Genomic DNA, 17,331 nt, shown 5'->3' with positions numbered 1-17,331 from the left:
ACGAGATTTGATTTCTAACCATTGTTCATATGCTGAGGGAAAGTTCTGAGTACTTGAACGGATTTCTGGATCCATGGAATTAGAGATCCAGCTACCTACTAAGTCATCACATCTCGTCCAGTGAGCGAGATCTGATGGATTAGTTGGCTTTTTTACCGTTCCATCAATGTATCCTAGTTTTCCTTTCACACTTAGTGCCTTCATCATACCTCGACCCCAGGTGCAGTGGTTTTCACTTGTGAGTAAGGGAGAATAAATGACTGATGTGGGGTTATCAGAAGGGTGAACATAATAGGGACTGGTAGCAGATAAACCAGCATCCTTCTCTGGAATAACATTCAAAGGGTGAGATTGATCGCCTCCATTAGTCATGATGATGATGTTGTAGGGAAAAAAATTAACCTAGCTCTAGATTACCATAAGAAAATTTGGGTAACACAGGTTTTGGTTTTTCACACAACAGTGTGAAGGTTGATGATTTTATTGTGTATATATACAGATTATTGTTTCATAACAAGAGTAAAGATCCTAATACTATAAATATATCAAAGGAATTAAATATAATTACAACATATTCTTAATCACATATAATCTTCTATGCATGCATTGATCTTCTTTCCATATTCTTCTTTGCATGACATTAATCACATATAATCTTCTCTGCATGCATTGATCTACTTTCCATATTCTTCTTTGCATCACATTAATCACGTATTATCTTGCATGTACTAATCTTCCTTCTATGTTTAGGTTGCATGTACTAATCTTCTTTCCCTGTTTAGAGCATTGAGTAATGGTAGTGATTGATATTATCTTTCTTTCTGTAAATATGTATATTAAACAAATTTATCAAGGGACTGATAAATCTAATACCCCCACTCAAGTTGGAGCGGGAGAGCCTGAACGGACGCCCAACTTGCCAACCAGCCGCCCAAATTGTTGTGCTCCTAGTGGCTTAGTGAAAACGTCAGCGAGTTGATCGGAAGATGGGAGATAATTTGGAAAAATCAACCAGTTCATTAACTTCTCACGAACAAAGTAACAATCAATTTCTTTGTGTTTCGTACGTTCGTGGAAAACAGGATTTTGAGCAATGTGAATTGCAGCTTGATTATCACAGGAGATGGTGATAGGTAAAGGACAAGGAATATGCAAGTCCTTGAAAAGATAACGTAACCATTGAAGTTCAGCCGTAAGATTAGCCATGAAACGATATTCAGCTTCAGCGGAAGAGCGAGCAACAGTGGGTTGTTTATTTGATTTCCATGAAATAGGACTAGAACCTATGGAAACAAAATAGCCTGTAGTAGATCGTCTAGTAAGTGGACATCCTGCCCAATCCGAATCAGTGTATCCATGTAATGAGAGTGCACTGGAAGAAGACAGAAAAATACCATGTCCAATTGTACCTTTGAGATAACGAAGGAAATGGTGAGCAGCATCAAGATGAGTTGTACGTGGATGCTGCATAAATTGACTTAAGTAATTGATCGCGTATGTAATATCAGGACGTGTGACAGTGAGATATAAAAGGATACCAATTAGACGACGAAAAGAGCTCGGATCAGTTAAATCTTTTCCATATGTAGGGAGCAATTTAATATGCGTGTCCATGGGAAAAGATGAAACACGAGCTCCAGTGAGCCCTGAGTCCTTTAGAATATCTAGGACATATTTTCTTTGACAGAGAAAAATACCTTTAGGAGATCGAGAGACTTCAATTCCTAATAAATATTGTAAGCGACCTAGATCCTTAATGGAAAAATGAGAGGCAAGACATGATTTAAGAGAACAAATAAAGTTATCATCTGTGCAAGTGATGATGATATCGTCAACATAGACAAGAACGAAAATAGAGGTAAAACCCAGATGATATGTGAAGAGAGAATGATCACATAGAGATTTTGTAAATCCTTCAGCTAACAAAACTGAAGAAAGTTTGGAAAACCATTGCCTAGAGGCTTGTTTAAAGCCATAAAGAGATTTGTTAAGGAGAAAAACTTTAGACTCACCTTTGCGAGCTAAACCAGGAGGTATTTTCATGTAAATTTCTTCATCCAAATCGCCTTGAAGAAATGCATTGTTGACATCCAACTGATGGAGGGACCAACCTTTGATTGCTGCAATTGACAATAAAACACGAACAGTGACAAGCTTAGCGACAGGTGCAAAAGTATCATAATAATCAATACCTTCTTGTTGAGTGTAACCCTTTGCAACAAGTCGATCCTTGTAACGTTCAATGGTTCCATCAGAATTAAACTTGATTTTGAAGATCCACTTGCATCCAATTGCCGTCTTACCAGGTGGTAAATCAACCTCAACCCAAGTATTATTTGCTTGTAAAGAAAGTATTTCTTTGGCCATAGCTGCGCGCCATTTAAGACATTGAATGGCCTGGGAAAAGGATTTTGGTTCAGCTGTGAGGACAACAACAGCCAAAAAGGCTTTATGAGTTGGATTGAAAGTATCTAATGATAGATAATCAGTCATAGGATGGACTGATGTAGAGGGACAACTTGTTACAGCATAATGATAGTCCTTCAAGTATCCGGGAGGATTCCTGGAACGAATTGGCCTAGGATTCACAACTGGTGTTGGCCCAACAGAAGGATTTGAAGTCTCAGAAGGATGAGACGATATTACAGGACGTGAAGAATCAATACGTAATTATGACGGTGCATGAGATACCACAACTGGTGTGGCCGTAGTGTCTGTTGAACTTTGTTCAGAAAACTCGTCAGGGTTAGGAAAAACATGTGGAGCCGATGATGTAGTGCAGGGGTCCATAGTGGAAGAATATGAAGATGAAAAAATTGGATCGAAATCAATGTACTCAGATTGTTGAACACGTACAGAAAAATTGGGATTGAGTTTGTTCACAACATCATGAAAAGGAAAAGTATTCTCATGAAATACAACGTCTCTGGACGTGTAGATGGATTTTGATTCCAGATCATAAATAGAGTATCCCTTTTGACCATAAGGATAACCAATGAAGATGCCAGGCTTGGCACGTTGATCGAATTTGTGAGAAATTCGAGTGTTTCTTGCAAAACAAAGACAGCCAATTACACGCAAGGATGAATAATATGGATGTTTATGCAGGAGCATTTCATGTGGAGTCTTATGAGACAACACAGGACTCGGTAACTTGTTGATAATATAAGTAGCAGCAAGTACACATTCACCCCAAAAACGAAGTGGAAGATTAGCCTGAAAACGCAATGTTCTAGCTACATTGAGCAAATGACGGTGTTTCCTTTCAACAATACCATTTTTTTGCGGAGTGTACACGCAACTAGTTTGATGTAAGATTCCTTGTTGGTGAAACCATGATTGTAGTTCATTGGATTTGAACTCGGATCCATTATCAGACCGGAAAGTCTGGAGTTGAGGGATAATCAACGAATTGATCCCAGATGAAATGGTAGAGATCTTTCGACCAAACTGTTTGACAACAAAGTTAAAAAATAATGAAGATATTTTAAAGTTTCTGATTTGGATTTCATCAAAAATACCCAAGTGCAGCGCGAATAATCATCCACAATTGTCAAAAAATACTTAGCACCAGTCAGAGAGGGAGTTGAGAAAGGTCCCCATATGTTATCATGAATCAATTGGAATGGATATTTAGATAAATAAATACTTTTATTAAACTTGAGACGAGTCTGTTTAGCGCGAGGGAATACATCGCAACCATGACTACATGAAGAACTAATGAAAGGGAAATTACGAGATAAAAACTTAAAGCAATCCATACTCGGATGCCCTAGACGACAATGCCATGTATCAACAGGCTTATTTGCAGCTAATGATAAAGCAAATGGTTGAAAACAAAAGTGATATAGGCCTGCCACATGCTTACTCCATCCAATCACTTTGTTGGTTTGATGATCCTGAAACACACAAGATTCGTGTGAGAACTGAACACAACAATTAGATGTGCTGGTTAGTTTGCTAACCGAGATTAAGTTGAATTTAAAACTCGGAATATGAAATACATTTAGCAATTGAACATGAGGAGATAAATTCACAGTTCCAATGTGGGTCACAGATGTATGTGTACCATCTGGTAGCTGAACAGTGAGTGGTTTATTAACCACGAGATGAGAAGAAAAAAGAGATAATGAAGAACAAATATGATGGGTTGCCCCACTGTCAATAATCTAAATATCATTAGAAAAGGAAAGGGACATACCAGCAAAATTAGCATATGGTGCTACATCAGTGTGTTCATTGTCAGCTTCAAGTAGAGATAACAGGCATGCATACTGGGCAGTGCTTATAGCTGGTGCAGCAGCCGGGTTTTGAGTGATAGCAGCGACCACAGGAGGTTCTGAATCCCTTGGCTTGGGCAAGTCTTTTGGGTACCCGTTAAGCTTCCAACAGGTCTTCTTAGTGTGACCGTGTTTGTTACAGTGGTCACAGAAGGGCCGCTGTCATTTGTTGTTACCAATATTTTGAAAAGACCTTGACTGACGAGGATCGAAGTTGCGAGAGACATTCAGGGCAGCAGAATCCATAGAAGGGATGGAAGAAGAACTGAGTCCTTGCTTTTCTTCCTCCCTGACATGGTTATATATCTTCGCAGGTGTTGGCATGGGTTCCATAAGAAGAATTTGACTACGCATGGCTGAAAACCTATCATGCAAACCCTGCGAAAACTCCATGGAGCGATCCTGACTGTGATGACTCATATAGTTCTTACCTTCTCCGCATATACAAGGTTCAATGGATTGAAAATCATCTAATTGATCCCAGAGTGATTTGAGCCGGGTATAATACATAGCAACACTCAGATTTTCTTGTTTCAACAAAGCAATAGATTATTTAATAGCATATAACTTCGATGCATTATGGTGAGAAAAACGAGATTTGATTTCTAACCATTGTTCATATGCTGAGGGAAAGTTCTGAGTACTTGAACGGATTTCTGGATCCATGGAATTAGAGATCCAGCTACCTACTAAGTCATCACATCTCGTCCAGTGAGCGAGATCTGATGGATTAGTTGGATTTTTTACCGTTCCATCAATGTATCCTAGTTTTCCTTTCGCACTTAGTGCCTTCATCATACCTCGACCCCAGGTGCAGTGGTTTTCACTTGTGAGTAAGGGAGAATAAATGACTGATGTGGGATTATCAGAAGGGCGAACATAATAGGGACTGGTAGGAGATAAACCAGCATCCTTCTCTGGAATGACATTCAAAGGGTGAGATTGATCGCCTCCGTTAGTCATGATGATGATGTTGTAGGGAAAAAAATTAACCTAGCTCTAGATTACCATAAGAAAATTTGGGTAACACAGGTTTTGGTTTTTCACACAACAGTGTGAAGGTTGATGATTTTATTGTGTATATATACAGATTATTGTTTCATAACAAGAGTAAAGATACTAATACTATAAATATATCAAAGGAATTAAATATAATTACAACATATTCTTAATCACATATAATCTTCTATGCATGCATTGATCTTCCTTCCATATTCTTCTTTGCATGACATTAATCACATATAATCTTCTCTGCATGCATTGATCTTCTTTCAATATTCTTCTTTGCATGACATTAATCACGTATTATCTTGCATGTACTAATCTTCCTTCTATGTTTAGGTTGCATGTACTAATCTTCTTTCCCTGTTTAGAGAATTGAGTAATGGTAGTGATTGATATTATCTTTCTTTCTGTAAATATGTATAGTAAACAAATTTATCAAGGGACTGATAAATCTAATATCCTCCTTCGTATTATAATCATTTAGAACCTATACCTCAAGAAACAGTCCATCACGAGTACACTGAGACTTAGTGCAGGCCAGTTTATCACGTACTGAATATAACTGGGGACACAAAAGTAAAAGACTCTAAAAGTACTTTGATGTCTCTTAAAATTTTCCTATTCTCCCATCTGACAAGAACTAGATTATTCTTGATGGAGTTGACAACTACTTCGGCATTAGCAAGTAGATGAATCCCATCCAATTCCATAGCTTTGTCCCATTGTAATCCCTCCCGCGTTGCCAGGCATTCTCCAGTCCCTGCATTGATTATTCCAGTTGCATAGGATCCTTTGAAGCATGTGCATTCACCTGCAGTATTGTATAAAACCATACCAGATCCACACTCATTAGTATTAATATCAAATGATGCATCTACATGAATTTTAAACACAGTAAAATCTGCCGCATGACTAATTTGTAAATTATGCAGGGAAAGCATATCTACAGAATGAATATGATGCAAATTGTTAGATGCATGCTTTTCATATGTTGGAAATTGTAGAAGTGGTATCAAAGTTTCTATCATGCGATGTGTGATTAAAACTCAGTAACTGATACTGAATTATGGAGGAAGTATTAAGAGGGTGTTGGGTTTTATCCTGGAAAACACAATTACAACGCTCTTTCAAGATGATCCAGCATCCCACCATCAAGAGTTCTCTCCATTTAAGTCTTTCATATTCATCGGCATTTTGCACTCCTTGAAACCAAGAAATTATCCAGTCTCTGACGGAATAGCAGTTATTGATTACTTCATCAATATTGATATTGAGAGACCTCCATACAACTTTTGCATGGTTGCAACTAATCAGAAAATGATATAGAGAATCCTCCTCTTGTTTACAGATTTCACAACGTGTTTCAATGTACTGTATTGCTTGACATAATCTAAGTCTTGTGGGTACAATTCCTTTTAAACATTTCCAACTGAACAATTTCACAAGGTGTGGCAGTTTCATCTTCCATAGAGACTTCCAAACTTCCTTTGGAACAACATTTAAAGCAACCTGTTGTTGAACACTAAATTTATCCCTTTAATTACTCTTATCTACTTTGGAGATAATAATTTTATATATATGAAAGTTGATGTAAAAGAATCGAGAAATATTATGAAAATTTTAAGCGAATTTAGTGGTGCTACTGGTAAATGATAAACTCGTAGTTTAGGACATTTCACACTTCTAATTTCAAACATCAGGGTTAAGAATATGTACGTTTATATGATCTATAAATAAGGGTGACACACAACATCGTAGAAAATTAGTGAATTTTGGCAGAAAATTCGATTCAAATATAACTCATGAAATTACAATTACATATATATTTCACAAAAAATTATAACAAATTAAGGTGTAAACGAATGTCTATATCTTACCCTTTATTGCACGTTTATTTTATTTTATTTTGATAAACTTTGCTGAAACCAAGACCTAAACAGAGAACTAGAAATCAGTTTTGGTGTAGTAACACCCATTACTTCAAAATTAAACAAAGCAGATAAAAAGTCTACATTCCTAGACTCAATAAAACCTACATTTCTTTGATACCGAAGGTAAGTAATCCTAATTGTATAAAGGAATACACGCCCATTAGCTTGTGTAATTTTATTACGAAGATTATTACTAATATTATCACCGACAGAATCAGACCTTTGATTGGTAAGATTGTGGCTCAGAACCAACATGCTTTTATTCCTGGTAGGTCTCTCTTTGATTCTGCCATCATTTGCAGTGAGATCATACATTCTTTCAAACCTAAGAAAGGTGAGAAGGGATGGATAGACTTAAGACTGGAATTTGACAAGGCTTATGATATTATTAGACAAGATTTTACCGAAAATATTTTTAATATGCAATGGTTTTGACCATATCTTTATTGGCTGGATCATGAAGTGCATATCTTATATATGTTTCATTTCAAGTGCTTATTAACGGGTCTCCTAGCTCTAGTTTTAGACCTTGTAATAGTCTAAGACTGGGGATCCTTTATCCCCTTTTTGTTTATTTTTGTTTAAAGACCCTAACTAAACTCATTAATGTTGGCATTGAAGATAAGTGTATTTTGGGTTTACTATTGCTAGAGGAGCTCCTATGGTTACTCACTCTCTATTTGCTGATGAGAGTATCATTTTGCTGAAGGCCAACTAAAAGAATGCTTGTAATCTTAAGACTTTGCTTGACAAGTTCTGCTATTGGATTGGTTAAAGAATTAATGCCAATAAGTATATTCCCTCCTTGGTTCTGGTCAAAGACTCTCAGTGGCTCTTTTCTTGTTGATTTATTAAATTAATCCTTGTCGCCTTTACTTTTGATATTATTTTAATATATCGAGTGATATTTTCCAATTGGTGCTAATTATTTTTTTACTTTTTTTTTAATTACGATTATAAAATGGTGGTTCGTTTTACTGCTCCTAAATCCATACAAGTAGGATTTTCTCCTTATCACAGGATTTAACCCCTAATCGATCCCTAACCGCCTCTATGAGAGGAAGCTTGTCAACCACCAAACTATTGGAGATAAGTTCATAATTATTTTTTATCTTACTCCAGTCATATTTCTCATCGTCGGTACAGGTAATCAACACATCAAAATCGACAATTATGCACCATCAAAAACTAGAACAACTGAGGTGGACAATTTACATCAATTCTTTACCATGCCAACCGCTTAGATCCCGCCTATATATCCGAGGGTGACCTCTAGAAAGGGAGAACCTCTTATCACATCGTCTCACTTCAACGTCCAGCACGAACGGCAAAGGGGTGGACGACAAACTTCCTTAGACTGCGGGGAGGTTAGTGCTCTTCTACTCTCAAATTACCTTATACAAACACAGCTTTTCCCCACCCATATGCACAATCACATAAATTGTATCACCGGGAACTTTTTTTTGGGACATGATTCCTCCGTTAAAAATCTACATCCTTTAGGTTGGGACAAATCAACAAAACCAAAATATGCAGGGGGCAAAAACAACAATCACAAAAAAACCTTGCTCATGAAAAGAATACGGAATCTGAATGATCAGTCAGACTCCATCTGGACCATCCTCTGCAAAGAGAAATACTTTGAGCATTAACATATTTTCCAAAGAATCACACTCATTTCTTCCTCCTTCATCCCATACCGGAAGCAAATGGATTCCTTCATACCTTCTTTCCAGATCTTGTACATCGGTAATGGTTTGGCAACCCGTAATACCACAATTTGAAAATCTTGATCCTACTCGATGTCACCCTATCTAGACAGAAGATGGTATCATTCTAATTTCTCATTACCGGAGGTATGATAAGCAAAATAATATTCCTTGCAGCCCAAAATATTATAAATATCAACATCTCCCGGGACAGCCTCCCCAGATAAGATCATTTAGTTGCACTTCAAAATGTGGTGAATATACCACCGCATCCTGTTATAAATGTTTAACCCAAGAGGTTAACTAATCTAATTTAAACCCCTTCTCAGTCACCAAGTTCCTACTGGCTTTACCATTCCGCCAAAATCCAGGCTTTCTTGTGGAAACCAATCAACAAAGATCCTCTGACCTTATTTATCATAAACTGTTTCTATTTCACCAACTTAAACCTTCCCCCGATACAATGATGATCCGGAATCAGCTGAACACATGCTCCTTCATTTCCCGATTTTAGTCAACGTCTAAAACACGTTTCTTACTCGCCTTTCAATTAACCCAAACAACAACCACATTTTCCAAATTTCTTTAAATTCCTCAACTTCTGCAAGGAACTGCCCAAGACTTCTATTACGACATATTATTTTCCTCTATTGGTCTCTATGGACATCTAAAAATGAACTCATATTCCAACAAAGGTATGCAGCGGTTCTCAAAGTAACAACAGGAATCCGAATGGAAAAGAAGATCTCACACCTATGGTTATTCTTGGAGAACCACCCACCATTACCTTAGAAAGTAACATCTAAATGACAACTATCTCAGTAAGCTGTTCGGATAGGGATTGGATCAATATCAACAAATGGAATTGTCATGGGAACACCCTGGAGTTGTAGGTATGGGTTCCATTTGCAGGGATTCGAAGGCGGGAACCGTAACGGCTCTTGCTCAACTATTAGGAATAACCAATGCTTTGATGACTGAGACTTAGGCCACATTAATGACATCTAGATCCACGACAGAAAGACAATGATAAAAAATTCATTTGAGACAGATCCTGAAAATCTCATGTGCTTCATAAATTCTTCCACCAACACACCATGGTATATACCACGAATGACTGCTGAAATAAACCAGAGAATGCGCCAATGCCAACCATAGATAAGGAAACCATGGTATACATTTCATATTGCACTATCCAGCACAACCATAGAGAAGGAAACCAAGTGACGGACATACTAACAGATTATGCGGCAGATGGAAAGCTCTCAACAACAATATGAGGCAGATGGCACAACATATAATTAAGATTTTACCAAGTGTACGAAGTTCGGTTGGTTCGCGAACTATAACCTATAAAAATTTCTTACAGAACTTTACGTATAATTAAGATTTTACCAGATGTACGAAGTTTGGTTGGTTCGCAAACTTTAACCCAACCAAGTTCCCAGCCGAACTTCACGTACCAAAATATTTTTAAGCAAACTTCCAACTTCGGTTGGTTTGCAAAACTGCTTAACCGAACTTTTTGTTCGATTTTTTCGATAAAATTATTTCGTTGCCGAACTTATTTTTTATTGAAATTGATGTTCTTAAATTTCTTGTATATTGAACGCTAACCTATACCAATGGATGATCAACCTTCTCCAGTCGATATGTTGTTCGAAGATACATCCCATCACTATGTCAATGAGTTGGTATTTGACTTACCTATTGATGCGAAGAATTGGGCTAGAGGACATGCCAAGAAAGCCATGCACGTATTAGTTTTGAATGTAAAAGACAGCAAAACTCGTTTTGAAATTATTTTTGAGAGAAGTGGAGATCCGGATTTTAGTCACAAGGGGAAGGGTAATGTGTATAAAGGAAACACGACGAGGAAGAACACAACGTGCTCAAAGAAAATTAAATGTCTGTTCAAGCTAGTATTTAAGAAGTGCAAAAAAAATAAAGGGATGGGTTCTATCTATGGATGCTTCTTATGTTGTTTCAAATTGGGAAACTAATTTCTCGTAATTTCTCGTTAGTTGTTTGTTTTTGGAAAATTTCTTGTTTGGTCCTAGGCCCATATAGTTATTTATAGTAGGGTCCAACCGGATTTTTTTTTATCCGGAGGTCCAAAATTAATTAAAACATGGAAATGTCCATAATGCCCATTACTACCAAACGTGTGTGTCTACACTGCTTACAAATTTGAGTACATATCTGGTACACTGCTTAAAAATTCGAGTACATATTTGCTACACTGCTTACAAATTTGAGTACATATATGTCGCACTGCTTAGAAATCTGAGTACATATCTGTCGTACTGCTTACAAATACGATTATATATCTGAATACTTACAAATTCGAGTACATATTTGCTGCACTGCTTCCAGGTAGAGTACAAATATGTAAGAATCAATGATAAATAAATTATAAAACGTGTTACATCACATACATTGTGATGATTATAATTTTTCTTCGACTGTATTGCCATGCTTCTGGGGGCAAAGCAAGGATCTTCTATTATCGTTTTCTTCTTAACTGCATATAGATTGACTCGCTTTACAAACTTCTAGTGTCAATGCCTGCAGACACACAAAAATTAAAACGTTCATCATAGGGGCCATAACTTATGCCCAAACATACAGAGTCTAATTTGAGGAACCATACAAACCAATGCAAATAAAACTCATAATGCACGACAAATGGTCTCCACCAATAAATCCAGAATTTAATGAACCTGAAAAACTGTGGGCTGCACGGTGATATTACTGACTGAGCCATCCTGCTCTGTCGCGGTCTCCACCAATAAATCCTGCAGAAATACATCGAAGTCTGGTCAACAAAAGCAGCAATCTCATAGAAATCCAGTCATAATATAACTGAAAAACTATATTACTTCTGCTGAAATAAGTCGTGCAACTATGTTTTTTGTTTTTGCTAGTTTCTTACAGTTAATCGACAACCAAAAAACTAAACTGGAAGCACATAATTGGCATTCTTGATGCCCCTGCCATTAATCCAAAGCATATAATACACAAACAGTTAATACATTAAGAAAAAGAAAAAAAACATTAGTATCAACAATGAGAAGACATTTACAGCATAAGCTGCGTTTTACCCCGAAGCTAACATTAGTAGTTTTCCTCAATCATAGCCATAAAGAATATAAAAGGGGTGTAATTAAATTCAAATTACCATGGGAGGTTATCAATGATTTTACCTGTCGATTGTTACCACATAATGAGAATTTTTTTATCAACAGTAGCTTAATCAAATCTAAGAAGAGCCGAATCTGAAACGCAGGAGACATTAATTTAACATCTAAAATAAAAATGGTTCTAAGCAAGCACAGGGATTGCAATTCGGTGGATCAATGAAGGAACCCCAACCTTGAGTGTTACTGAGAAAAGTACACATCTGTTCCAACAACGAAGTTCTCTATGTCACATTTGTCATGCAACTCAGATATGCGCACATATTAATAAATTTAATCTGCTTGCAAGGCTCTATTATTGTCGTGGAAATATATACTCGATAGGATAATAAAATAGCAAAACCCAAACTCCTGAATCAACTAATATCAATATAGAAGACAATGGTCATGGAAAAAATCAATTAATGTTCCACTGAAGAAGAATTCTTTTCAAAGACATCTAAATCAATTCCTAAGTTCTACGCCATGTCTCCAATTTATGCTCATTTCCTAAGCTTTATCAAAACCATTGTTTCATCTGATGTGTTCAACTTAGTCAGCATTTACAACTGCCCAGATGATAAATAAGAAAGTTAAGTTAACATATTAACTGAAACAAACCTGTGAGAGCAATCATTCTACACCGGAAAATCCCTATTATTGTGGCGATTTTTCAATAGCATTTTTCTCATCTTTGGTCGACTCTTCCAGCAAAGGAAAAATAAAGAAATGGTTAACCATTTAGTTGTATATAGAGTTGATAAAAAAAAGATAAACATTGGTGTCAGGGAGAACAGACTGGAGCTAAAATGCATTCTGAAAAACGACAATCGTTGCAAGATAGGAATATTCTTTGATAGTAATTAACTTAAGGTTAGTTATTTGTATACACGACTCATGGAGACTGTATTGGCTAATGCAACTCCATAGCAGTTGGGGCTTTATTTCAATATTAACAGCTCAACACCATAGTAACAACTCCATATGCTCATCATCAATGGCCGGTTGTCTCCCAGCCAACTTTGATGTCGTTTGATACATATATATCCGTTGCTTACAATTCGAGTACATATCTGTTGCACCGCTTCCAGGTAAAGTACATATCTGTTAGAATCAATTATAAATAAATTAGCACATATTTTAGTATTGCGCATATGTACTCATGGATCAAACAAAAAAAAATGACAAAACTCTGAATAAAACAGAATCAAAAGAAGTTTCTATCAGTACGCCTTATACGTACTGCGTATTCATGAAATAAAAATCAACTGCCTGTAAAAAAGAATTGATGAATCCTCCAAATGTCAGAGTTCAGTGCCGTACCTCAAGCCAAAACTGATGTAGTTTCACTTCCTGTGAACATGTATTGACCTAGAAAGATGGTGTCTCATTTCTTTACTGCCTGCACATAATCATATAGCTTAGGATAACATAGTCACACAGGTATCGCAAAGACAACAATTGGAAGGTTCAAGGGAACATCTATACTGTCATCCTTCTTCCTAATCATTGTTTTCCAATTTTACGATATACATCAACAGAATGCAAACATATTCGAATTATGTGACAACAATTCCCAAGCCCAAACTGAAATTACACTATGATTTAACCAAAATTTCAGCACACCTTTTCTAATCCATCATAATTGATTGGAAATACATCTGAAGTTGCTTCTTTATCTTGATCCGGAGTCAAAACAACCGATGATTCAGCCTTCAGTGCAATCGATTTTTCACTTTTATTAAGAACTTGCAATTCAGGGCCTATTGTATCTAGCATAACCTGAAACAAGTGAACAACAAGATATGCACATTTATTATCAATTTTCACTCTATAATCCATAATAGCAATTCCAAAAAAACGATTCAAAAACTGCAACAACAACGAAGATGATGACAATTCCTTAAACAATCCAATTCAAATCAACAAAACTTACAACACAGAGCTTCTTAGTACTCTTAACAAGTATGATTAGTATGATTTTGAGAAAATAAAGAAAGAAAATAACTAGAAAATCAAATTGAGAGTTCAAATAAGCTAAAACCATCAAAATCTAACTAAAAAATCGAATAATTACGATCAAGATTCATAAAAATAGTACGTCATATACGTACTGATGTTTAATACACAAGCAAAAAACTGAAACCAAACATATAAAAGCATAGTAAACACAGAAAAATCAGTACGTCGTATACGTACTGATGGTTAATACATAAAACTAAACTGAAACCAAACCAAAATCCAACAAAATGAAACTAAAATTCTAGATCTACAAACGAAACAAACGTAAAACATGATTTTATAACTAGATCTGGACTATTTTCATCAAAAACCTTCAGTACATCATATATGTACTGATGATTAATACACAAAAGCAAACTAAAAACAAACCAAAGACCAACAAAACTGAGTTAAAACGTCAGATCTAATAATGAAATGAACATAAAACATCACTATCTATCTATATCTAAAGTATTTTTACCAAAATTGAAGTAAAAAATTAACGAATCAAGCATGAAGATCATAAACACAAAAATACTGAATTTAATTCCTCTTTTCGGAACCTTAAAATCTGAATTTTGAATTCTTTTTCCCATGAAATCAAGAGATTTGGATCTCAGATTAAGATAGAATCAATAAAAAACTTAAAATAAAGATCAGTATAGGTAAATCAACTTACGAAATACCTCAGAATCAAAACAAATATTTCAGTATTACATATACGTACTCATGGATCGAACCCAAAAATCAATTAAAAAACGCTGATAGAATCCAAAAACAATGACAAAACTTTGAATATAACCGAATCAACATCAGATCTAATACCTAAACATTAGATTTTGCTATAAACATAAAAATTTCTCTAATCCGAGAAGAAAAAAAACCTAAATTAAAATTAGCTTTTGAAGAAGAAAGGAAAAATGAAAACCTAAACTATACCAACAGTAAGGAAGTGAACCTACCGATTAATCTTATTTTGAATTCACGAATTGATCAACACCTCAGAAGATCTTCATAGCCGGAGCTTTTCACCGAACCACAAATGAGAAAATGAAGAAGAAGAAGAATAGATCGAGAAATGAAGAAGAAATGGATTTGGTTACTGCTTTATATACTTAAGGGTGTTTTCGGTATTTAAAAATACGTCCTCATATGTTCCACACGTGTGCAGGACCTGGGCTTAAAAAATTTGGTTCATTTTCGTGTTTTCTTTTAATTATGGACCTCTGATTAGTGGGCTTTAATGGGTGGACCTGCCACTAACTAAGAACACTATAATGGTACCTATTGGTAATTCCTACTTGTTTTTTCTAGTCTATCTTTGGTAGACTTCTGTACATTTCTCATTCTCTAATAAAACTTCTTTTCTTATTAAAAAAATATCTAGTTAAGAAAGCTGTTTAACATATTTAGTTTGGGCATAACTAGTTTCTTTTATTTATGGTTGTGTAAATAGTTTGGTTGTGCCCATATTTTCTGTGTTAAAAAGGACATTGGTATGATTACTCATGACGAAGGACCGGACCCAAGCAATGCATGAATGTTTTACCCATTCAGGCAATTAAATAAATTAAACAAAAGTAAGATGATCAATGAGAAGCCAATTATTAAGATTCTAAATGAAACTTGAAAAATAATAATTACAATAATATTGTCCGGTTACTCTTTAAAAACTCTTCTTACATAAAAAATGTACACTACATCCTGATTGAAACGAGGTGCTTCCATGGTCACGGGAACTAGCTAGCTAGCAATCAATAATTCTCTTCCGCTGCATTGCCAGCCATTTTGCGTTAATAGATTGAAACGAGGCTTTCCTTGTAGAAGTAAACGTTGAACCCATCATCAAGTTTGATGTCATTGTTTTTTCATTTTGCTTTTGTATTGATCAGGCAGCTAGTAGGATCCTCAATTTCACCCGTGGTAAAGTTGTATACTTTTATAACCTCAGACGAAGTAATAATAAATCCAAACTCGCCATTCCTTGTTAACGCAAACGGACCGAAGGGATAGACTAATGATAAGGGTCCGAATCTATAAAGTTGAGTCCAACACTCCTCCTTCGTATTATAATCATTCAGAACCCACACCTCAAAAAACAGTCCATCACGAGTACACTGAGACTTAGTGCAGGCCAGTTTATCACGTACTGAATATAACTGGGGACACAAACGTACGTAGTCAGCACCAGCTGGAGCCAGAAATTTTCTAAATATCTCTTTGTTAAAGTCGAACGAAAGAATCACTTTATCTCTATCAAAATTAGATGAAGATGTTCGGTTAAAGTACTCCAGACCTATCATGAAATAGTTGCCATTCAGATAAACTCCTTTATCGTGATTTAGACAATGGATGGGGAAATGATTGCCACCATCTATCCATCTCCAAGAATCACTACGTAGGCTGTAAATTTGAACTTTACGAACACAATCTAAAGGGTATGACTGACTCCACCCGTCTTGTCTGAATGACGTGACTAGCAGCACTTTGTAATCCTTGTTTACGATATCCAATCCGAAGCCAACGGAATTACTGCGTGGACTTAAATTTCCGTAACTTAACGGTTTTGGGAGAATCCTGCATTGTCTGGTAGCAGGGTTCCAGAGACCAATATCCTTGGTTTTCTTATATCGTATGCAGATTATCCCATGACAGGAAGATACCATCTCTCTACGTGGAGGATCATCAGAATAGGCCTTATTAAAACATGGCCCATTACCTAGATCTTCGAACACCTCCAAGCTCTCATCACCAGAAAGCACGAAAAACTGATCGGATGTGTCGAATTGACAGATCAAGGTGCCTAACTTGGATTTATAATCTGTCATATTGGCGTGGCGATAGATGAAGTCGGAGCTTTCGATGAGTGCATACCATGTTTTACATGCAGACTTGAATCGCAACAGTGATTTTACTGGGAGACGCATGAAAATCTCAAATAATACATCTTCAGGCAGAGCACTACCCATAAGTATAATGATTGAAAGGTTGAAAGAATGAATAAAAACGAGTATATGACAGAGGATATGTATTTATAGGCAAGACAACATAAATAAACTCCTCCTAGTCCTAAGCGATTACTGAAACCGGCTATATACATCCTAATTGGTGACTGTTTTCTAATAGAAAACCTAAAGTTAACCTAACCCTAGCAAGGCATAAAAGAAGGTATCACTCATGATCGGATGGGTATATATTTTTTCTAGATAACTAGTGAATTATATTA

At 36.1% G+C, this 17,331-nt stretch overlaps 1 protein-coding gene and 1 long non-coding RNA gene across 2 annotated transcripts; both read right to left on the bottom strand.

Moving 5' to 3' along the window:
• Positions 1–11,480: 11,480 nt before the first annotated feature.
• LOC113353708 lies at positions 11,481–12,812 on the bottom strand. Its single transcript, XR_003361481.1, has 3 exons — positions 12,726–12,812; positions 11,649–11,723; positions 11,481–11,493 (listed from the first exon to the last, which is right to left on the bottom strand). It is a non-coding gene; the product is annotated as an uncharacterized LOC113353708 (long non-coding RNA).
• Positions 12,813–15,973: 3,161 nt separating this feature from the next.
• LOC113351606 (F-box/kelch-repeat protein At3g23880-like) lies at positions 15,974–17,074 on the bottom strand. The gene has a single exon (XM_026595560.1). It carries the CDS (start codon positions 17,072–17,074, stop codon positions 15,974–15,976), a length of 1,101 nt encoding a protein of 366 aa, XP_026451345.1.
• Between the last annotated feature and the right edge of the window lie 257 nt (positions 17,075–17,331).

The sequence above is a fragment of the Papaver somniferum genome, chromosome 2 (assembly GCF_003573695.1).
Source record: "Papaver somniferum cultivar HN1 chromosome 2, ASM357369v1, whole genome shotgun sequence".
In the NCBI taxonomy this organism is placed as follows: domain Eukaryota; kingdom Viridiplantae; phylum Streptophyta; class Magnoliopsida; order Ranunculales; family Papaveraceae; genus Papaver; species Papaver somniferum.
The sequence above is the reverse complement of the archived record's forward strand: the minus strand, read 5'-3'. Positions and strand labels throughout refer to the sequence as shown.